A 23,022-nucleotide genomic window follows, 5' to 3' on the forward strand; every position below is an offset into this window, starting at 1 on the left:
GACTTCCCGCGGAGCAGGGAGCCTGATGTGGGGCTCGATGCGGGGCTCAATCCCAGGACCCTGGGATCATGACCTGAGCCAAAGGCGACACTTAACGACTGAGCTACCCACTACCATTTTATTTAAATTGAAGTATAGTCGACAACGAATGTTACAGTAGTTTCAGATGTATACATAGTGATTCGACAAATGATTCTATATATTCTACTGTGTGGACCACAAGTGTAGCTACCATCTGTCCCCATATAATTCTATTACAGTACTGTTGACTATACCCCTATGCTGTCTGTTTCATCCCAGTGACTTCTTCATTCCATAACGAGAGCTATGTCCCCCTCCCCTTCACCCATTGTGCCCAATCCCCACCCCTCCCCTCTGGCAAATCTGCGTTCTCTGTATTTAGGGGTCTGTTTCTGCTTTTTGTTTATTTATTTATTTTTTTTAGATTCCATATATAAGTGAAATTGTATGGAATTTGTCTTTGTCTGACTTATTTCACTTAGCATAATACCCTCTAGGTCCATCCGTGTTGTCACACTACCATTTTTAGAAATACTACATCTTTTCATTATTTTCATTCTTTCCTTAAATGGCTATAATACTTCTTTGAGTACTTTGAGTATTTATTTTTTCTAAGAAGGGAGTTAGAGATGTTGAAATTTCTAAGCTCTTTATACCTAGAATGACTTTATAATGTCCTTACATCACAGCTTGGCTAAATACTGAATTCTGAATCCACAAAATTTTTTCCCCAAACTTAGCCTATTGCATCACTGCCTTCTGATAGTTGGCATTGTGGGCAAATTTGATACCAATCTAATTTTTTTTCCTGGATAGGTAATCTGTTTGTCAGTTATTTGATAATGGCTCTTATATTTGCTCTGGTCTCCTTTCAGAATTCATACTTATATTTTGGATTTTCTGGACCCCTTCTCCATTTCTTTTTATCTTCCTCATGAGTCATTCCTTCATACTGAATCCTGGAGAAATACCATGAGCTTGTCTTATAAACTTCCACTCTCTGTAATTTCCATTGCATTTTAAAATGCGCACACATATTGTATGTGTATGCATGCTTATGTGCACATATATACGTATGCAAGTATATGTGTATATAAACCTGAGTATTTCTTGGTTGCTAAGATCATTCCCTACCAGGGCTCCTCAGAGAGTGGATGATTCCAGGGCTATCACAGAGTAGGTACAAGATGAGCCTAGAATATTTTTTTAACCCAGAAAGTAAGAGAGTAATAAATTCCTTTAATAAGTGATGGCAGCATGTCACAAGGACACAGAAGGGATGCCACTGGCCAAAACTGGGACAATCTGAGCACCAAAGTACAAAGTAAACTATTAGAAAAATAGGAATTGATTATCCACACTAATAATAAATAGATAAATAAATCAGTGAGGGAGAAATGAGGACTTGCACTTATAGTAGAATGCCAAGAGTCAACTGGAGAAAATCTGGAGGGAAAAATCATCATTTTGCAAACATTCTAATAAATATTGGATCAGGTAAGGATCATTAGTGGATGTCAAATCTGGGGGCAAATTTGATGAGGAGTAGAACATTTGCACAGTCTTAGAGATTCTCCTACAGAGATTACTTATTAATTGCAAGGGAGGGAAAAAAAACACCTTAGCAATTATTTAGTAGAGAAATTGGGCAACATTTTGACCAGGTGATCAAAGATTAACATCACCAATGAGGGACAGATGGACATCATGTACCTCCAGACATGGTACCCAGAGGACACAATACCTATTCAGTAGTCCAGCTGAAAATGAATAACTTCAGTCATGAAAGTCATACAAACACAACATGAACTTTCTGTTAACAAAAAAAGGGAGAAGGGGTCAGGATACTTCAAAAATGTCTGTTAGAATAAAGGCTGTGAGGAATGTTCTAGATTAAAAGAAGTTAAAGGGACATGACAAGTAAATGTGGTACTTGATCCTGGGCTGGATGCTGTACTTGAGGGGGAAAAATGCTATATAGGACATTATTAGGTCAACTGACAACACTGGAACACAGACAGTAGATTAAAGAATTCTATCAATGTAATATGTGAAGTTGATCACTGTACTATAGTTATAAAAGAGAATATCCCTGTTCTTAGGAGATACACATTTGAGTTTGGGGATAATAAGGCCATGAAATAGGTAATTTGCCCTTCAATAGTTCAGAAAAGAATTATGTGCTTGTGTCTACATATGCCCATACACACACAGAGTGTGGAAAAACAACTGATAAAGAAAACACATAAAATGTTAACAAAAAGTGAATCTCAAGAAATGGTATATAGATATTCTTGTTACCGCTTTTGCTTGCAATTTTAAAAGATTTGAAATCACAGGGCGCCTGAGTAGCTCAGTTGGTTAAGGGTCCAACTCTTGATTTTGGCTTGGGTTGTGATCTCTGGGTTATTGAGATTGACCCCCTCATCGGCCTCTGCACTCAGTGTGGAGTTCGCTTATGATTCTCTCCCTCTCCCATTCCCCCTCCCCATCTCCGCCTGCGTGTGTGCTCTCTCTTAAAAAAAAAAAAACCAAAAACGTGAAATCACTTCCAAATAAAGTTTTAAAATGCAGTGGAATTAACTGAGTAGATACCACAGCAAATGTCTGTCAGAGGATATTTGCTGTTAATCCTCAAGTTTGTCTTTCTCTTCTCATGTGTCTGGAGATATAATGCCTGTTCTTTCTTAGAGAGGAAGTTCCTCATTTGTCCAATATTTGATGTTGAGACAACTGCTACCAAAGATTATATGAGTCTGTAGCCAGATCTTTTGAGTTCAGACAAAGAAAGATTGGAAGAGTTTAAATTCACTATCATTTTTTGGGGGGGCGAGATCAGATGAGGGCTCTGATAGCCTGATAGTGATTCTAAGCCTTTCAGTATTCTGCTCTCCATGATGGATGATGTTTACACATGTAAGATGCATAATTCCCAGCATCTGGGCTTTATTTTATCACTTTTTCTCTCACTCAAGAAAGTAAACTGGAATTCAAATGAATGAGAATGACAATTTTACTGCAATATCCTTAAATCTGGTCTGATAGCTTTTAATTGCAAATCTCAGGACTATAATAATATTTATTATTTTTAAAGATTTATTTATTTGAGAGAGGGACCATGCACACACGCATGCGTAGCAGGGAGGGGCTGGGGGAGAGAAACCTCAAGCAGACTCCCCACTGAGCATGGAGCTGATGTGGGGCTCTCTCTCACTACCCATGAGATCATGACCTGAGCTGAAACCAAGAGTTGGACAACCAACTGAGCCACCCAGGTGCCCCCTCAGTACTATAATTAATATTAATTGCAAATTACTTTTGCCACCTATCTCGCAACCGAATATAAATTATTGGTCAAGAACTAATGCAGCAGGGGGCGCCTGGGTGGCTCAGTCGTTAAGCTTCTGCCTTCAGCTCAGGTCATGATCCTAGGGTCCTGGGATCGAGCCCTGCATAGGGCTCCCTGCTCAGTGGGAAACCTGCTTCTCCCTCTCCCACTCCCCCCTACTTGTGTTCCCTCTCTTGCTGTGTCTCTCTCTGGCAAATAAATAAAATAAAATCTTTAAAAAAAAAAAAAAGAACTAATGCAGCAGCTTATGAGATGAAGGGAGGGAATGATGACCAGAAGTACACGAAATAGGAAGCATCCCCATTTACATTTTACGGGCTTCTCTATGGGCCCGATCTTTATCATATGCATCTCAGTGGATTTGTCCATCTGTCTAACAGATATTTGTTGAGTGCCTATACTGTGCATGGGGCTTGCAGTATATCAGTGGACAAATCACAGACCTCCTGCCCTCACAGGCCCAATATTGTAGCTGGGAGAGAAAGACAACAAATTATAAACATAAAATATAACCAAATTATGGAGTATTTTAGAAAGTGAGAAGTGGCCCAGGGAAAAGAAGAGAGCAGGTAAGTAAGAGGTGTCGGGGACGGCAGAGAGGGTAGCAATTTGTAACAGCTCAGGCTACATGGGCCTTGTGCAGAAGGACCTGAATTTGGTGAGGGAGTGAGGTATATGGTTCTCTGAGGGGAGAGAGTTCCGGAAGAATGACCGCCAGTCAGAAGCCCTCAGCAGGAGAGAGCATGCCTGGTGCATCCGAGCAACAGGAAAAACTGTCCCTTGGATGGTCCCCACCTACATCGTACTGAACAGTTTTGGCTCCCCCAGCCCTGGCACTTTCAGACCTTTGTTTCTGCCATTACGGGCTCTTGACTGACCATTCCCCACCACGCCCCTCCCTGCTCCCCGCCCCAAGCCCAGGCCTCATCCTGCTCTATCCCACAGGGGACGAGAGTCCTGTGCCCTTGCCAGTCTGCGGGACCCGTCCGATTGTGCTGCAGCAGCGCATCTGGCACCTGTACCGGGTCATCTCTGAGAGCATCAGCGAATGGAAGTGCATGGCTTTTGCCAAGGTTCTGACACCCTCCCTCGGAGCTCCTGCCTGAGTGTGGAGAGTCTGCCGGGCGTGGGGGAAGGGTCTCCAGCTGACGATGAACCTTTGTCGCTCCAGTTCAGCATGACTATGGCGCAGGAGAAGACAGACGGCTGGCTGACCGAGGCAGCCCGGATGAGTACAAGCCTGGGGCTGCACAGCCCAGTCCTGCAGTGCTGCGTGCACATCCTGGAGGAGTTTCGCAGCTACCTGCCATTACTGACCAAGATGGGCAGCCTCCCGCTGCAGAGCTTCCAAGCCCTTCTCAGAGGTGTGTTTCGGGTAGAGTCGGGGGAGGGGAAGGAAAGGGCATGGGGATTAGAACGATGTGACAACTCGGTTCCCTGCTACTCCTACAGGCAACACCTTTCCTCCCTGGGTTGCTCCCTGCCTTGCTCCCACAGGGACCAACATTTCTAACCTCCTGCACCATCATGTGGGTCCTCTCTGCTGACTTGGGCTAGACTTAGGCTCGAGTCTTAGCTGTGGGCTCTGTGCTGTGCTCTGGACCCTATGTTCTGAGTTCTTGGTCTGTGTTGTGCTTTCAGATCTGCTCTCTGGGGGCTGGGCTGGGCTGGGCTCAGGGCTGCAGATCTGGGGCTCTGGGATATGGGCCGGGCTCTGCCGTACACTGGGTGTGGCTCCTTGTCCCCTCTACCTCCAGCCTTAGGGCTAGACAGTCTCCACAACATGGAACTCCTAACACTGGGCCAGCTGCTCACTTGTCCGCTGCTGGATTTTGCAGATCGAATCAATCAGGTGGGGCCCTCCAGAGAGAAGGAGTTGGTCCAAACCCAGGACCTATTTGCTAAGCTGCAATAGATCCAGTTAAGTCCCAGCAACCCCTCACAACAGGGGGTCGTAGATACTGGCTTGTGGGTGGGAAGGTGGGAAGTTGAGTTTGCTGTCCTGCCTGGAGGGTGTGGGGGTCTGATGGGTGGTTTCAGGCTCCGAGAGTATGCCCCACTCCCAAAGTTGTGAGCACACAAGATAGCAGATGTCCCTCAACACCTGCCCCGTTCCAACATGAACTGATTAAGGTAGTGTCCTCAGCTGAAACCTTGCAAAAGAGTGGGTTTCAAGGCAGCAGTTTTAGGTCAGTCTGAGCCAAATGGTTCTACTCTCGATCTCTGACACTTCCACTCCCCTGAGCCCTGGCCCTCGGGTCCCAGCTTCAAGGGTATCCCCTGAGCCGTCACCCAGTGCCGGTCCCTGAGACCCAGCTGTTCCAGATCTGGCAGGGTGAAAACGAACGAATCCATGCCCAAGAAACCCTACGGCGGCTGCATCGGGTCTGGGAGGCACGCCAGCTTCGCCTCATCAACTTCATCCTGCATGTGCCCTATGAGCCCCCAGCCTTGGAGCGCTCCAAGAAGCAAGTGATCCGCAGCCCCCAGTGGGAGGTGGTGGCCAAGGATAGCGGCACCTTCATCCTTTCAGGTGAGACCCAGCCCTTGCAGCCCAGTGATAGGCCGCTGCCAGGGGCCACATTCGTCCACCATGTCCACCAAGCCCTGTGGGATCCAGCTTCTCCAGCCAGGGCCCCATCCTTACTGGACAGGAGGAGACATCAGTCTGTCCTGAGACAGTTGTCTTTCATGTAGCTCCTATTAAGTCTTAATCTTGGGAGCTCCCTCCTCCTGCCCAGTGCCTGCCTCTTCAGCAAAGGTCCTTCCCTTTCTGGGTGTACTAAGAAATCCCTCACAGTCATGTCTCTCCATTTTCCAGTGCTCTTTCCTCTAGATTGCATCCTGCTGTCTGATCTTTTGCCCCACTCATTTCCTCTTTTGTCGTCCCTACATCAAAGCTACCTGCCTTCTCTGAGCCAAACACAGGAGACGTGGGGGTTCACAGACAGAAGTCCTGTCCCTCAGGAGCTCCCAGTCCAGTGAGAGAGGACAGTAGAATAGAGATGAGTGCATGGTGGAGAACCTAACTGAGGGCAGTAGAATCTCAGAAAGAGGACCAGCTTCAAAGGACGGGGGAGAGTCAGAGGAATCTTCTCTTCTTATAGGCAAAGGCCTCCTGCTGACCCCTGAAGGAGTAGGAGTTTGCCAAACTTACAGGGAGAGAAGAGCATGTCAGGCAGAGGGAACAGCATGTGTATAGGCCCTGAGATGGCTTAGTTAGGGAACTGCCAGTAGGAGAGAAATTCTCTTATCTAACCCACTTGAAACCCAACTGGCAAACTCAAAGTTAGTTAAATAGGAAGATCATAAAATATGATGAATATATGGCTTAAGATTTTTACTTTAGCTTAAAACATATAAACATACATTGATTTACTAACATTTTAGCCAAAGGACAAGAGCTTTACTTTGATTTGTCGTTGACTGATAGAAGTTCCTCATCACCTTTCCTGCATTAATGCATTGTCCGCCGTTTCCGCTTTCAATTTCTGTAAAGTTGGGCAGTGACATGAAGACGCTTGTGAAGTTGCTGGAGTCCAGAATTTTTCTAGATTTTTATTATAATTTCCCAAGTTCTAAAAATTGACTGGCCTATACCTAATTTAATGTCATGTTTTTATCAACTCACCTTTACTGAAGGCTTTCTATAGTTTCTGTAGAACCAGCAACTCTTTCCCCACCCATATTTCAGTGGTTAACATAATATTAGATCAAATTCTGTACTTAAGATTATAACCCACATGAACAGGCTTGCAGACACATTCTGACTATAGGTGAGCATACTTTTCACCTAGTGGAAGAAGACATGTTTGGGTCTTCTAGAGAATAGCTTGAGAACTGTGTGTTTCAGTGTAATTTGGGTAATAGTCATCCCTGCCCTTGCCCCATCTGACTGCCAGCTCAGCTGAGCTGGAACCCACTCTTCCTTAGATTACAGCAGCCTGCAGGATTCTATCCAGGAAAGTCTTCAGGTGTTGTTCAAGATCCTGGCCATCCAAAAGTCAGGAGACTTAAACAAAGTAGCTTTGGAGTGGGTAACCGTCATGCATAGCCTAAGTGAGTGCCAGCTTCTAGCTGGGTGAATGGGCGGGACCTGAGGTGGGACGGCCTGGAGGGATGGGGTAAGAGGTGGGGTTGGGGTTGGGGGGAAGATCAGAAGGACAGAGTGAGGACCCCCTTCAGAGCCACTTCTTGGGCTGAGGTGACCAAGTGAAAGTTTACTCACAGCGAAAGTTTGCTGTCTTCCAAGCAAGATCCCTGGGTCCTGCGGAGTGTTTTGGAGTGGGGCACCCTGAGAGGTCAGGACCAGCTGGACCCCCTCATAGAAGCTAAAACCCTAGTCTCCATCCAGTGTTCCTCTGGCTGCTCACACAGGCGCCCTGCTGGAGGTGTGGGTGACTTTCCAGCAGCAGTGGATTTTTCTGAATAAAGTTCTGCACGAGATGAAGATCGAGTTTCCTAGTCCTGACCTGGTAGGAAAAAAGGGTGAGGCAGGTGGACAAGGGCTACCGTGCTGTGGGGCTCAGGTGGGGAGGGAGAGCTGCCCTCACTTTTACCCCCTCTCTCACCGCAGAACTCCCGGTTCAAGGCCATGGATGATCAGTATCGGACCCTGATGCAGATCTCTGTAGATGACCCCCTGGTTCTGTCACTTATAGTGCCCAGTGTCAAGCGGAGCCCTCATTTCCAAGGCCAGCAGCTGCAGCAGCTGCTGCAAGCAGCCTCCGTGGAGCTGGAGGGCATCACTATGGCTCTGAAGAGCGTGCTCTATAGGGTGTGTGTTCATTTCCCCCGCCTCTTCTTCCTCAGCGATAGTGAGCTGGTGGCCCTGCTGGCTGCCCCACTGGAGTCCTGTGAGGCCCAGCTGTGGGTACGACGCTGCTTTCCTCATGTGCACTCTGTGAGATTCATGTCCAGCCCACCTGACGAACGCATGGATGACCGGGAGGCAAGCCCCAACACATCGACTCAGGTGGAGGCCCTGGCAGTGCTGGGGGCAGGCGGGGAGGAGGTGAAGCTGCAGAGGTCTGTTCCCCTGCATCCAGATCTCCCCAAGTGGCTGGCCTCCCTGGAGAAGTGCTTGCGTTTGTCACTGGTGCACAAGTTGCAGGGCTGTGTGGCTTCCCGCCTTGCTCTGGGCCCATCGCTGGATGAGGCCTTCAAGCAGCTGCCCCAGAAAGACCAGCTGCCCCCACAGCTGTTTGCACACCACTGGCTCCACCTAGTCCAGGCCTTCCCATGGCAGTGTGTGCTGGTGGCTGAGGAGGTGGTGTGGCGGGCGGAGGTGGAGGAGGCTTTGCTTGGGGGGAGGACCTCAGCCATGGTTCCCGTGCATGTGTGCAAGCTCGAGACACTGGTGCATTTTATACAGGCCCAGAGGGCCTCCCAGGGCAAGCAGCCCCTGGCTTCTGTCCGCCAGACCAGCCTGCTCAGTGCCCTGCTGGTCATGGCAGTGACTCACCGGGATATAGCACAGCTGCTGCAGGAGCACCAGGTCAGCGATCTGACAGATTTCCACTGGGCTCGCCAACTCAAATACCACCTGGGTTCACCTCACATCATCCCCCAAAGCCCCCTGCAGAGTCTCAAGACGACTGCATCCGCTGCGACTTCTCCGTCGCCAGCTGCATGCTGGGTAGATGTGCTAGGCCGGTCCTTCCTGTACAATTATGAGTACCTGGGTCCCAGACTGGGGTCTCTGCCCAGCCTGCTGCCTGAGCGGCCAGCCCTGGTACTGCTGCTGGCCCTGGAGGAGGTGGCCTGTGGGACTCTGCTGGGCCCGGAGGGAGTAGGCAAGGCAGCCACAGTGAAGAGCCTGGCACGGGCCTTGGGGCGCCAGCTGGTGACGATGCCTTGCCTGCCTCAGATAGAGGCCCAGAGCCTAAGCAACTACCTGCACGGAGCCTTGCAGGGCGGTGCCTGGTTGCTGTTGGAAGCCGCCCAGCGCCTGCCCCCTGGCTTGCTCTCCGCCCTGGGCCGGCGCCTGGCCGACCTGCACCACCTCTACGCCCCGCTGTACCAGGAGGCCTCCCGCAGCATCAGCACCATGGACCCCACGCAACCCCAGCTCCTCGGCAGTGGCTTCTTTGAGAAACAACACGTATACATGCGCCTTGGCTATGGCTCTCTCCTGACGCTGCGCTCCCTGAGCCCTGCCGTGCCTGCCAACCTGCGCTTGCTGCTGCGGCCTGTGGCCTTGACGCTGCCTGACCTGCAGCAAGTGGCAGAGCTGACGCTGCTGGGTGCAGGGATGCGGGATGCCGTCCGCATGGCTTCCTGCCTATCGAGATTCTTCGCCCTGGAGCTCGAGCTGGTGTCTGCGCCCCTGCCCTGCCGCTTGGCCCTGCTCCAGCACGTACTGGAAGACATGATACAGGATTTAAATGAGACCAAGGAGGAGCCCAAGTCCCAGCAGCCCCACAGCCTGGCTGTGACCGAAGAGGCTGCCCTACTGCGTGCCCTGCTACGCTCACCGCTGTTCAGCATCCTCACTGGTATCCGCCTGCACAACCTCCAAGAGCTGCTCTGTGGGCTCTTCCCTAATGCCAGGCAGGTGTTGGCACAGCCTGTGGCCCACGCACCGAGGAAGCCACTGCTGGTGGAGGAACTGCAGCAGATGGGCATCCATCCCAGCCCTGACAGTTTGGGATCCCTGGAGCAGCTGAGCCAGGCTCTGGGCCGGGCTCTGGGTGTTTTGCTCCTGGGCCCTGCCGGCAGTGGCAAGACCACTTGTTGGCACAGCTTATTTAAGATCCAGAATCGGCTGGCGGCCAGGGAGGACGCCTCAACCCAGGGCTGCCAGCCGGTGGAGATCACGCACCTGTACCCCAATGTCCTCAGCCCCCAGGAGTTCCTGGGATGGTTAGAGGGCCCCTGCTGGCACCACGGCGTCTTCCCTAGGCTGCTGCGTGCAGCCAGTCCGGGTAAGAGTGTGGTCCCAAAGCGGCCACCACAGGAATCAGTGGGGACCCAGCACTGGATAATATGTGATGGAGTCGCCAGTGCGGCTTGGCTGGACTCCATCACCTGCCTCCTGAAAGACGCCCCCCAGCTCAGCCTCCCCAACGGTCAGCAGATAGCACGACCCCCAGGTACTTTTCTCCTGATGGAGGTGGGAGATGCAACAGGCATGTCCCCCACAGTGGTGAGCCAGTGTGCCCTGGTCTGGTGTGGTGGGGAGCAGACGTGGCAGGGGATGCTTAGTGTCCTGATGGCAGCCCTGCCCCACGAGTACCGCCTACAGCAACACACGGTCACCGAGCTCAACCACCTGGCCAAAGTGCTGGTGCCGGCGACATTCCAGTTCCTCACCCGTCAGGGCGCCAGATCTCTGCTGCACGTACACGGGCAGCAGGCCGCTTGCCCAGGTGTGGCTGAAGTCACCAGCCTGGCCCGTATCTTACGCTGTCTGCTGGACCCCTACCTGCGCATAGATGAGGGGCAGAAGGCACATATCTCAGGTGAAGGGAAGGGAAAGGGAAGGGATGGTTTGGAGATGAGGGGCCTTGAGGAGAGCTGACAGAGAGCTGGTGCCTGGAGCATGGGTTCTTCGGTGGGCTTGGGCCAGGGGACCGAAAGTGGACCGTGACAGCCAATCTCTACTCTCTCCCCACCCCACCCCCCACTTTTTCCTACCCGGGCTCCTATTCTGGCCATGGGGACCTTTGTAGAAGACCTCAGCTTTAGCGATCCTGTGGCCCAAAGCTTCAAGTCCTCAAAAAGCAGCTCTCTGAACCGGTCCCAGGTTGACAGTGATGATGTACCTAATCAGTGCAAGGAACATTTGCTGGCTGTCAGCAGCTTTCTTTTTGCATTGATCTGGGGCTTTGGAGCCCACCTTCCCTCCAGGTATCTGCAGGGGCAGGGCTGGGGGGGTGATGCAGAGGGCTGAGATGGACTGGCGCATGGAAGTTAAAAACCCAGGTGACATCACTGTCGGTGGTGGTTGGGGGTGGAATGTGTGTCACAAATGGTACTGTTGTAACCATCTGACGCTTTTGCCCGTACACCCATCTGAACAGGCTCTGGCCCCTCTTTGATACCTTCTTGAGGGGTTCTATTAGTTGCCTCTCCAACTATCCTGAGCCACCGCCTTCAGCCTTGGTGTTTGATCTACATGTATGCCCTGATAATGGGACACTGGTCCCCTTCACTGGCCATTACCTGGGCAGCTGCATCAGGGGAACTCTGGGCAACTTCCACCCTTCTCCTCAGGTGTGAGGACAGTGGGGCAGCAGCTGGGGTTGGGGCTCAAGGAGATATCCTGGGGGAGTCCACGTTCTCGGCCCAGCTAAGGCCCACTTGCTCCCGTTCTTTGATACGTTCTTACAATCAGGGGAATATGTGAAGTGTTCTGCAAGTGCAGCTCTAAGCCGAGACCCCTAGACTTTGCTTTCAGCTAAATTACTCTCCTAAACTGGCGCTGCCCCAGTAAAGCCCTGCTCCTGTCCCACAGACTGAACGGCTCTTGTATGTGGTGGACCTGCTTCTGTCAGAGGGACACCCAGTGCTGCTGGCTGGAGAGGCGGCAACCGGGAAGTCCACCTTTGTGGAGGTGCTCGTGGAGCCCCAGCATCCGTATGTGTGCAGCCCCATCCACCCTGCCTTCACTCCCATCCACCTTCGCCAGCTGCTGTGTCGAGGGGTCCAGGGCCAAGCACAAGCTGCCCCGTGGCCTGGGCAGCACCTGGATTCTAAAGGCTCCCTCCTTTTTCTGCTGGAGGATCTGCACCTGGCCGCTTCTGGTAAGGAGCTGGGTGTAGGGAAGGAAGGAGTCATTGTGATCTCTTAAGGCTGTAAAATCCCTAATAATATTTACTGACTCCCAATTAGACACCTACAGACCAAATCTCAGCATCCCATTCTTCATATCTGCTCATATCTGCTCATTGTACATATGCTCCCCGAACAATCCCACCCTCTCTGTGTTTGCTGCTAAATCTTCATCCCTAGGTCAGGCTTTTCTTCTAAGCCCTGTTTATCCAACTCCTTACTGTGTATCTCTACCTTGTTGTCCCATTGGCACTTCAGACTCAACTCATCATCTTACTGCTAAAACCTGCTCCTGTCCTCTAAGTAACTAGTACAACCATCCATCCAGTCACTTAAGCTAGAAATCATGTTGGCATCTCCCCCTTTCTTACCAAAGTCCATTCACTGTGTCTCTCAATTTGGCATTCTAAATATCTCTCAAATCTTTCCCCTTATTTCCATTCCATCTTCCCTGGTTCAGACAGTCATTACCCGGACCGTTGGGAATGCTCTTGCAAGGCCCCTCGCGGTGAGGCTTTCTTCTCCAGGCTCTTACACTCTGCACTCTAACTGGACTCAACTATGTACAGGCATTCAATAAGTCAAGCTTCCTCTAGCCTCTGGGATTGCTGTCCTCTCTGCCTCCCCTACTCTATTTATCTGGCTAAGTCCTTGTTCTTTACAAATAATCTTAGTCAATATCTTCTTCAGGAAACCCGAGTCTCCTGGCTAGGTTAGATACTCACCTCATGTTCTGTACAAAAGTCTGTGACAACCATGGTTTTATGATTATATGTTCACTTGTTGATCCTTCCACTACACTCTGAGCTTCATGAGAAGAGAGATTTGTCTTACTCATTTTGATAGACTCAACAGGAAGCAAGTGCTCAGTAAGAGTTAGTAGAAGCAAAGATTAGAAAGGAAAGGAGGATTTGTGGTAAAAGTTTGGAATATTGAAGTTTAAAGTTTCTAAAGTGGTGTGCTTCTAGATGGTGACAGGTTTGAATATGGCCATGGAAATGGGCAGAAATGGAGTCAGGGAAGTCAGTGGACTAAAGCATTAGCTGGATTGTCCAGTTAGACATTGAAGTCTTTTATGGGATGTAGAAAACTGGAATCAGGTGGTATACAATTTATTGAGGGCTATGTTCTACACGTTTTATCTAGGTCATCTTTAGTGTTTATAAGAGCCCATTAAGGTGGAGATTTGTTGGGGTACCTAGGTGGCTCAGATGGTTAAGCGTCTGCTTTTGGCTCAGGTCCTGATCTCTAGGTCCTAGGATCGAGCCCCCATGGGGCTCCCTGGTCGGCGGGGAGTCTGCATTTCCCTCTCCCTCTGCCTTTCCCCTTGCTCGTGCTCTAGCTCTCTCTCAAATGAATAAATAAAATCTTAAAAAAAGATGAAGATTTGTTATGATCATTTTAAAGATGAAGAAACTGAAAGATTTTATAACTTGCCCAAGATACTCTAGCCAGTAAGTGTCAGAACCAAGATTAAAATTTAAGTCTGTGTAGCACCAAAACCTGTAATTTTCTACAACTCTATTATTTGGGCCTTTCAGTGAATTTGCACAAGTAATTTGTATTGTCAGTGGAGAATAGAAAGAGTAAATTCAGATCTGTGAATAGCAACTGAGAAGAGATTTCAACAGGAAGGTTGAAAACATTGCAAGTAGTGTTGTGGAGTGAAGTGTATTACAGCCGGCGGCATAAAAGATATCCCAGGGTGACAGCCACTAAACATCTAGTATAAAATAAAAAATTAATAAATGTACAATAAAACAAAAAACTGTGACCCACTATCTAGAAAAAACAGTCAATAAAAACTGACCTTGAAATGGTCTAGAAGTTGAATCTAGCAAATATTTATAGCAGCTATTATAGCTATTATAAAAGTCCTCAGGTACTTAAAGGAAAATATGACCTGAACGAACGAACACATAGGTAATCTCTGCAAAGAAATGGAAACTTCTAAAAATAACTAAACAGAAATTTTAGAAGTGGAAAATACAGTAACCGACATGAAAAATTCACTGTATGGCTTAATAGCAGATTGGAGCTAGCAAAAGAAAGTCAGTGAATCCTGAAGAACAAAAAAATATTGAATATGAATAGAGCTACACACACACACACACACACACACACACACACACACACACACACACACACACAACTGGAGTTCCATAAGGAAAGGAGAGAGAATAGGGCAGAAAAAAAAACCTGTGAGGAAATAATGATCAGAACTTCCCCAAATTTCTTGGAAAATATTGACTTTTCAGATATAGAAAGCTCAGTTATCCCCAAGTAAAATAATAAAAAGAAAACCATACCTAGGCACATCATAGTCAAACAGCTGAAAATCAAAGAAAGAAAAATCTTGAAAGTGGTCAGAGAAAAGATGAAACATGTTATGTACAGATGAACAGTGTTAAGAGTGATGGTTAACTTCCCCTCAGAAATGACAGAATCCAGAGGATGGTGGAACAACATCTTTAAAGGACTAAAAGGTGGCGATGGGGGAACCTGTCATCTTAGAATTCTCTATAAAGATACCCTTCATAAATGAGGATGAAATAAAAGTATTTCAGATGCATGAAAGCTGAGAAGATTTACTGTCACTAGAAGTGCTCTGTAAGAAATGCTAAAAGGGGGGTGCCTGGGTGGCTCAGTCGTTAAGCGTCTGCCTTGGCTCAGGTCATGGTCCCAGGGTCCTGGGATCGATTCCCGCATCAGGCTCCCTGCTCAGCGGGAAGCCTGCTTCTCCCTCTCCCACTCCCCCTGCTTGTGTTCCTGCTCTATTTCTCTCTCTGTCAAATAAATAAATGAAATCTTTAGGAAAAAAACAGAAATGCTAAAAGGGATACCTGGGCAGCTCAGTCAGTTAAACGGCCGACTCTTGATTTCGGCTCAGGTCATGATCTCAGGGTCTTGTAAGATCAAGGCCTGCGATGGGCTCCACGCTGGGCAGGGAACCTGCTTAAGATTCTCTCTCTCCCTCTGAACTGCATGCCCACCCCCCTACCCTGGCTCCCTGCCCCTCGTGCTCTCTCTCTCTCTTAAAAAAAAAAAAAAATGCCTAGGGCGCCTGGGTGGCTCAGTTGGTTGGGCGACTTCCTTCCACTCAGGTCATGATCCTGGAGTCCCGGGATCGAGTTCCGCATCGGGCTCCCTGCTCAGCGAGGAGCCTGCTTCTCCCTCTGACTCTTTTCCCTCTCGTGATCTCTCTCTCTCATTCTCTCAAATAAATAAATAAAATCTTTAAAAAAAATGCCTAAAAGATGTTCTTCAGGTAGAAGGGAAATAGTATCAAATGGAAACTCAGATCTACAGAAAAGAATGAAGAGCACCAGAAATGGTAAATATGTGGGTGCATATAAATAACTATCCTTTTCATCTCTTAATTTCCTTAAAACAAAGTCAACAGTTTAAAAATAAAGTAATAACATTTTTTTTCCAAATTTTTATTTAAATTCCAGTTAGTTAACTTACAGTGCAATATTGGTTTCAGGAGTAAAATTCAGTGATCCATTACTTACATACAACACCTAGTGCGCAACACAAGTGCCCTCCTCAATACCCATCACCCATCTAGCCCATCCCCCACCCACCTCCCTCCATCAATGCTCAGGTCTTTATCTTGAAGAGTCTCTTATGGTTTGCTTCCCTTTCTTTCCCCCTCCCCATATGTTCATCTGTTATTTGCAATTATGTGGATGGAGCTAGAATGTACTGTGCTAAGCAAAATACATCAGAGAAAAACAATATCATATGATTTTACTCATATGTGAAATTTAAGTAATAACGTTTCTAGATGGAGTTGGTAATGTAGACAGAGGTAGAAAATAAATTGGGACACTAGTAAAAGGATAGGGTAGGGAGCAGGGAGTAAAAATTATACTATTGTAAGGTTCTTACATTCGTGCAATATGAAATAGGAAGTGGGAAAGGTCAGGTATGAAGTGTGAAGTGGCATGATATTACTTAAAAGTATTGAATCATTAGGGAGGCATAATATTACCCTGGAAAAATCACTAAATAGGGGCGCCTGGGTGGCTCAGTCTTTTAAGTGTCTGCCTTCGGCTCAGGTCATGATCCCAGGGTCCTGGGATCGAGCCCCGCATTGAGCTCCCTGCTCTTTGGGAAGCCTGCTTCTCCCTCTCCCACTCCCTCTGCTTGTATTCCCTCTCTCACTGTGTCTCTCTCTGTCAAATAAATAAATAAAATCTTTTAAAAAATCACTAAATAATAATAGCAAAGAATATAATTTAAAATATATAATATTTTAAATATAAAAATACTTAGGTTTTATAAAAGGAAGCAGAAAATGAGCAATAGAGAAATTAAAAATAAAATAAATAGAGAAATTAAAAATAAAAGAGAAAATTAGAAGACAAATGATAGTATGATGGACTTTAAACCAACAATATGAATAATGACATTAAATGTAAAGTCCTAAGCACTCCAAAAAGTCCTTCAAGACAAAGGGTATTACCAGAGATAGAGAACTGGACATCTCCTACTTAAAAGATTTAATTAATCAAAAAGACATCGAAGTTCTAAATGCGAACGCATCTGAAACAGCTTCAAAATATACAAAGAAAAAAGTGGATAGAAATGAGAAAGAAATAGCAGGTACAAAAATCATAGTAGGAGATTTAACACTCCTCTCAATAATCGCTAGAACAGGAGAGAGGAAATAAGGATATAGATCTACATAACACTATCAACTGTATGTACATTTACAGAACGTCGTACCCACCAACTGCAAAATGCATTTTCCTTTCAAGAGTACATGGAACATTCTCCAAGATAGATGATATGCTGGGCTATAAAATAAGTCTCAACAAATTTCAAAGGATTAAAATTTATAGAATATTTTCTCTGACTACAACAATAAAACTCAGTAACATTAATATACCTAGAAAATTCTCAAATTCTTTGAAATTAAACAACACACTTCTAGGGGTGCCTGGGTGCCATAGTCAGCTAAGCGTCTGGTTCTTGATTTCGGCTCAGGTCATGATCTCAGGGTCATGAGATCGAGCCCCGCGTCAGGCTCTGTGCTGGGCATGGAGCCTGCTTAAGATCCTCTCTCTCCCTCTTCCTCTGCCCCTCCTCACCCCCCACTCTCACACTCTCTAAAAAATAAAATAAAATAAAATAAAATAAAATAAAAAAATTAAATTAAAAACACACTTCTAAATAACTCATGCATCCAAGAAATCACAGGGTAAATTAGAAAATATTTTGAACTGAATAATAATGAAAAAAAAAACGTTATCAAAATCTGTGGGAGGGTGCGCCTGGTGGCTCAGTGGGTGAAGCTTCTGTCTTCGGCTCAGGTCACGATCCCAGGGTCCTGGGATCGAGTCCCGCATTGGGCTCCTTGCTCAGCGGGGAGCCTGCTTCTCCCTCTGCCTGCCACTCCCCCTCTTGGGCTCACTTTCTGTCAAATACATAAATAAAATCTTAAAAAAAAAATCTGTGGGATGTAGCTTAAGCAGTATATCCCCAGAATGCAAAGGTGACTCAACATTCAAAAATCAGTGTAATTCATGACGTTAACAGAATGAGGAAAAGTTTAAGATCATCACAATAGATAAAGCACTTGAAAAAATTCAACTCTGTTCATGGTAACACTCAGCAAACTAGGAATAGAAGGGAACTTTCACAGTTTGATGAAAGGCATCTATTAAAACCTATAGCTAACTATATACTTAATGGTGAAATATCGAACACTTTCAAAGATCAGTCACAAGGCAACAATGTCCACTTTCACTGCTTCTATTCAATATTGCACCAGAGACCCACATCAGTGCAATAAGAAAAAGAAATAAAGCCTTTAAAATTGGAAAAGACAAAGTAATACTGTCTCTGCTGACATATAATATGATTTTCTACCTAGAGAATTCTAAGGAATCCACAACAACAACAACAAACAAACAAACCCTACAAAACTGCTAGAATAAATAAGTGAATTTAATTTAGCAGGGTCGGGGCGCCTGGGTGGTTCAGTCAATTAAGCGTCTGCCTTCGGCTCAGGTCATGATCCCGGGGTCCTGGGATCAAGCCCCGTGTAGGGCTTCCCTGTTCAGCAGAGAGTCTGCTCTTTTCCCTCTGCCTCTCCCCTTCACTTGTGTGCTCTCTCTCTTTCTCAAATAAATAAAATCTTTAAAAAAAAATTTAGCAGGGTTGTAGGATACATAGTCAATCTATTGAAATCGTTAGTATTTCTATATCCTAGTAACGAGCAAAAGTTTTAAATATAGTTAAAATATCATCTGAAAGCTTAAAATATATTTAGGAATAAACTTAATTAGAGATGTACACTGAAAATTACTACATATTGCTGAGATAAAGGAAATTTATTTATTTATTTTTTTTTTTAAAGATTTTATTTATTTGACAGAGAGACACAGCAAGAGAGGGAACACAAGCAGGGGGAGGGGTAGAGGGAGAAGCAGGCTCCCCTGAGGAGCTGGGAGCCCGATGCGGGGCTCGATCCCAGGACCCTGGGATCATGACCTGAGCCGAAGGCAGACGCTTAACGACCGAGCCACCCAGGCGCCCCAGAGATAAAGGAAATTTAAATTAATGGAGAGATATACCATGTTCATGGGTCAGAGGAGTCAATATCATTAAGGTGCTCATTCTTCCCAAATTGATCTGTAGATTTAATGCAATGCCAATCTAAATCTGAGCACACTTTTTTTTTTTGTAGAAAATGACAGGATTGATAAACTCATTCTGAGACTTAACGGAAACGCAAAAGGTCTAGAAGAGCCAAAACGACTTTAAAAAGAAGAACAAAGTGGAAGGGCTTACACTAGTTATTTCAAGGCTTCCTATACAGCTATAGTAATCAAGAGAGTAGGGTACTGGTATAAGGACATGGATACAGACAGACTAATGGAACAAAATAGAGCATCTGATATATGATCATATATGGTCAATTGGTTTTCAACAATTGTGCCAAGATAATTCAAAAGGGGAAAGGATAGTCCTTTCAAGGAATGGAGTTGAAACAACTACACATCTGTGTGGGGGAAAAGGGAACCGTAAATCCTACCCCATGACATACACAAAAATTAATTATAAATCAATTCAAGACCTAAATGTAAAAGCTAAAACTATAAAACTTTACAAAAAAATGTTAGAGAAAAATCTGTGTGACCTTGGTTAGATGCAATGATTTCTTAAATAGGACACAAAAGTTGGATTTTAGGAAAATTAAGAACCTATGCCCTTCAAAAGACACTGTTAAGAAAATGAAAAAAATGGGCCATACACAGAAATATGATACACATATCTGACAAAGGACTTATGCCCAGAATACATAAAAAAGCTCTTACAACTCAATAAGAAAACAAACTCCATTTTTTAAAAAATGGATAAAAGAATAGATACTTCACAAAGGAAAGATTTGTGAGTGGCCAGAGCACATGTAGCAGTATTATTCTGCAGAGTCAAAACCTGGAAACAACCTAAATGCCCATCAGTGTGTCAGTGGATCTACAGTTCTGGTATTTTTATACTGGAATACTACTCTTCCAATAAAATGCAACACATTGATGCACACAAAATATGGGTGAATCCCAGAATCATGCTGAGTAAGAGAAGCCAGAAATGGCAAACTACATACTATATGATTCCCTGAAAGCTCTAGAACAGGCAAAGCTATGGGGCACCTGGGTGGCTCAGCATCCAACTCTTGGTTTCGGCCCGGGGCGTGGTCTTGGGGTCATGGGATCGAGCCCCACGTCAGGCTCCGGGCTCAGCTTGGCGCAGAGTTGGCTTGGGATTCTCCCTCTCCCTCTGCTCCAACCCCCGCTTGTGCTCACTCTCTAAAATAAGTAAAATCTTAAAAAAAAAAAAAAGAACATTCAAAGCTAATCGATAGTGATAGAAATCAGATCAGATGGAAGTTCCTGGGACAATGTGGTAGGGGGACTGACTGCAAAGGATCATGAGGGAACTTTCTGAGATGATGAAAATGTTCTAAATATCACTGGGGTAGCAGTTACATAGGTGTATACATTCGTCAAAACTCACTGAACTAAATGTGTACATTTTATTTTATATAAGTCATATCTTAACATTGACTTTACAGAAAAGCACATGTGTTAACTCCTCTCTCTGTGTGATGGTTGCGCTTTCCCCCTCTTGTGGTCAGATCAGGTTTCCATCCATCTCAGCTTCCAAACCTTCCTACTGTTAATGAATAATTGGTCACAGAGGTGGGATTTGCGGGGAGAAGAAAGAAGAAATTATTTACGTGTAGGGAGAGTGTGGGGGAGAGAGATCAATTTACTCAGACATGACCGAGTCCCAACGCATCAGGTGTACAAAATTCCTTTAGAACCCTGTGTGCGCCAGAAGTAAAGCCAGTGATGCAGGGACAGGAAGAAGAGAGTGATACTGTCATGTGCACCCCTGCATGTCCTCACTGTTGGTCTTCATGTCCCACAGACCCAGAGAAGAGCTGCCAGCCAGTGTTGGAGACTCTGCGCCAGGCCATAGATGGCACGGTGTACTCCCACAGCACCTTGGAATTGCAGACGCTACAGCCTGTGGTCAACTTCCTGGCCACGGCCACAGTACCAGGCTTCTGTGAGCGCCCAATGTGCCCACGCCTCTTTCGACTCTTCACAGTGCTGGCCCTGGGGAGTGTGACCCAGGCCATGCTGCTGAGCAGGCACACACCGAGCATCCAGGCCTGGCTTGAGCGCTTTCCCTCTGTGGAACGGGCGGGGGTTCTAGCAAAAGCCCTGGTCCGGGCTTCGGTGGAGGCCTGGGAGGCCGTGGGCAACTGCTTTCTGCCTTCCCCCCTCCACCCACATTACCGCTTCTCCCTGCACTCTGTGAGCCAACTACTGGGCAGCTTGCAGCTGCTGCCCACCAGGATGGGCTCCCGGGGCTTTTTGGAATGTCCTAGCCATCAGGAGCACTTACGCCGGGTGTCAGGCTTGCGTGGCACCCGCCTGACAGTTATGGTGGCCATGCGCAACATGGTGCGTCTCTGGTTGCACGAGGCTCAGAGAACCTTTTGTGACCGGCTGGACAGCCCTAGGGAACGCTCTTACTGTGCCAAGCTGCTCCTAGAAGTAGCTCAGAGTGTCTTCTGCTGTGGGCCAGCACCCCAGAATGGGGGCAAGGGCTCTGAGGGGGAGGAGGAGGGGGAGGAGGAGAGGGTGCCTGAAGTGGAATCCGAAGGGGAGCTGGCCCAGTGGGAGGACTTAAGCAACAGCGGCAGTGAGACAGAGGAGGAGGAGGACCCTTATGGCCTGCAGGTCACCACCAGCTCACCCGCCCGTGATTCGGGTCTAGCACCTTCCATAGCACCAGTAAGGAGGGAAACCATAGAAAGCCTAAGTCCGAACATAAGCCAGGAGGAGGGCACAAAGGCTTCTGGCTACAAACTCCAGTTAAACAGAAGCAAGAATAGGTGGCAGAAAACCTCCCGGATGGACATGGCCTCACCCCTTCTGCTACCAGTGCTACTACTCCGCCCCCAGGAAAAGCCCTCAGACCTGGTCTTCAGTCAGGAGCTGATACTGGGGTCCAACTCTGAGAGCCCCAGCCTGTACCTGGAACGGCAGTGGGAGAGCCTGGAGGAGCAGCTGTCCACCGCAGCTGCTCAGCTAAAGCTGAGCGCCCACCTTGCCCGGTGCCACTCCATGGCCAAGCACGTGGCCCGCCTGGTCCGGGTGCTGGCCAGGCCCCGGCAGCATGGCCTGTTGCTCTCAAGGGCTCTGGGTACTGGGCGCCGTACGGCCATCACTCTGGCAGCTAGCATCTGCCAGGCCCGTCTCTTCCATCTGCCGTCTGGTGAAGAGGACGCCGTCCTCCGGTGCCTACGGGAGGCCAGTTGGCATGCTGGCGTGTTAGGCCAGCCGGTGGCCCTGCTGGTGCCCAAGGGTGTGGGTCTTACCACCCTTCGTCGTCTGCTGGCCCTGGCAACCTTGGGCAGTTTCCCTGACCAGTATACAGAGGCAGATCTGGACAGCATTGAAGAACATCTCCCCAGGGAGAACCTTAGTGTCAAGCAGAACAGCAAGAAGGAAACGCTGTTGCAGAGGTGAGGCCAAGAACCCCATGGGAGGGGCTGCTCTGCTCTTGCTCTATGCTGGCCAAGAGGCCAAAAAGAAATCTAAGCGCTGCTGTGAGGGTTCAGAAGATGAGGGCTAAGGGGTCAGGTTTGGGACTAGGGCCTAGATGGGCAAACAGGGATCAAGGGGAGGATGGTATCTGAGCCCCTGGCCCGCAGGTTCTATCAGCAAGTCTGCAACCACCTGCATATGTTCATCCTGCTCGGAGATGACCAGACCCACAGACAGCTGCCCTCCACCCTTTTCCTGAGGCTTCTTCAACTGGCCATTGCTAGCATTGACTGCTATGAACCCTGGGACCAAGACTCCCTGATCGGTGTGGTCCGGTACTACCTGGAAAGTGCTCAGAATCCATCCATTGATGATGGTGAGCCCTTTCTACCTGTTCTCACTACTCCTCTCAACCAGGTGTTAGTGAGGACTCAGGTCAGTCTCTCTCTCTCTCTCTCTCTCTCTTTCTCTCCCTAGAACCTAGTGATCCCCTTCACCTTTTCTGCCTTCCTTCCTGAATCAGAAGAGGGTCCCTTTTCTTTCCCATTCTCCTATAAACTCACAAGCTAAAGTCATGCCCATTTCAGACTCCTTGAAGTGCCCAGACCTCCAGGCGTCAATTCCCAGGGTGGCCAAAGCCATGGCTCTCATTCACCTTTCGGCTGTCAGCTACTATGGACACCTATGCCCTGAGTTACCACTCGTCACCCCCAAGACTTTCCTAGACTTTCTGGATGCCTTCATGCTGCTGCAGCAACAGATAACTCTGCAGATTAAGAACAAGTTCCAGCGGTGAGT

At 47.5% G+C, this 23,022-nt stretch overlaps 1 protein-coding gene across 1 annotated transcript in view; it reads left to right on the plus strand.

Moving 5' to 3' along the window:
* The window catches only part of DNHD1 (dynein heavy chain domain 1), a 79,203-nt gene that overhangs the window by 40,335 nt on the left and 15,846 nt on the right, over nt 1–23,022 (plus strand). Inside the window, exons 15-27 of the mRNA XM_035722995.1 lie at nt 4,316–4,443; nt 4,542–4,734; nt 5,128–5,222; nt 5,696–5,903; nt 7,304–7,429; nt 7,748–7,845; nt 7,947–10,833; nt 11,044–11,221; nt 11,395–11,587; nt 11,829–12,117; nt 20,594–22,202; nt 22,392–22,600; nt 22,812–23,016. Coding sequence (XP_035578888.1) covers nt 4,316–4,443; nt 4,542–4,734; nt 5,128–5,222; nt 5,696–5,903; nt 7,304–7,429; nt 7,748–7,845; nt 7,947–10,833; nt 11,044–11,221; nt 11,395–11,587; nt 11,829–12,117; nt 20,594–22,202; nt 22,392–22,600; nt 22,812–23,016 — 6,418 coding nt within the window. The remainder of the gene's footprint in view (nt 1–4,315; nt 4,444–4,541; nt 4,735–5,127; nt 5,223–5,695; nt 5,904–7,303; nt 7,430–7,747; nt 7,846–7,946; nt 10,834–11,043; nt 11,222–11,394; nt 11,588–11,828; nt 12,118–20,593; nt 22,203–22,391; nt 22,601–22,811; nt 23,017–23,022) is intronic.

The sequence above is a fragment of the Zalophus californianus genome, chromosome 11, assembly GCF_009762305.2.
Source record: "Zalophus californianus isolate mZalCal1 chromosome 11, mZalCal1.pri.v2, whole genome shotgun sequence".
Lineage (NCBI taxonomy): Eukaryota > Metazoa > Chordata > Mammalia > Carnivora > Otariidae > Zalophus > Zalophus californianus.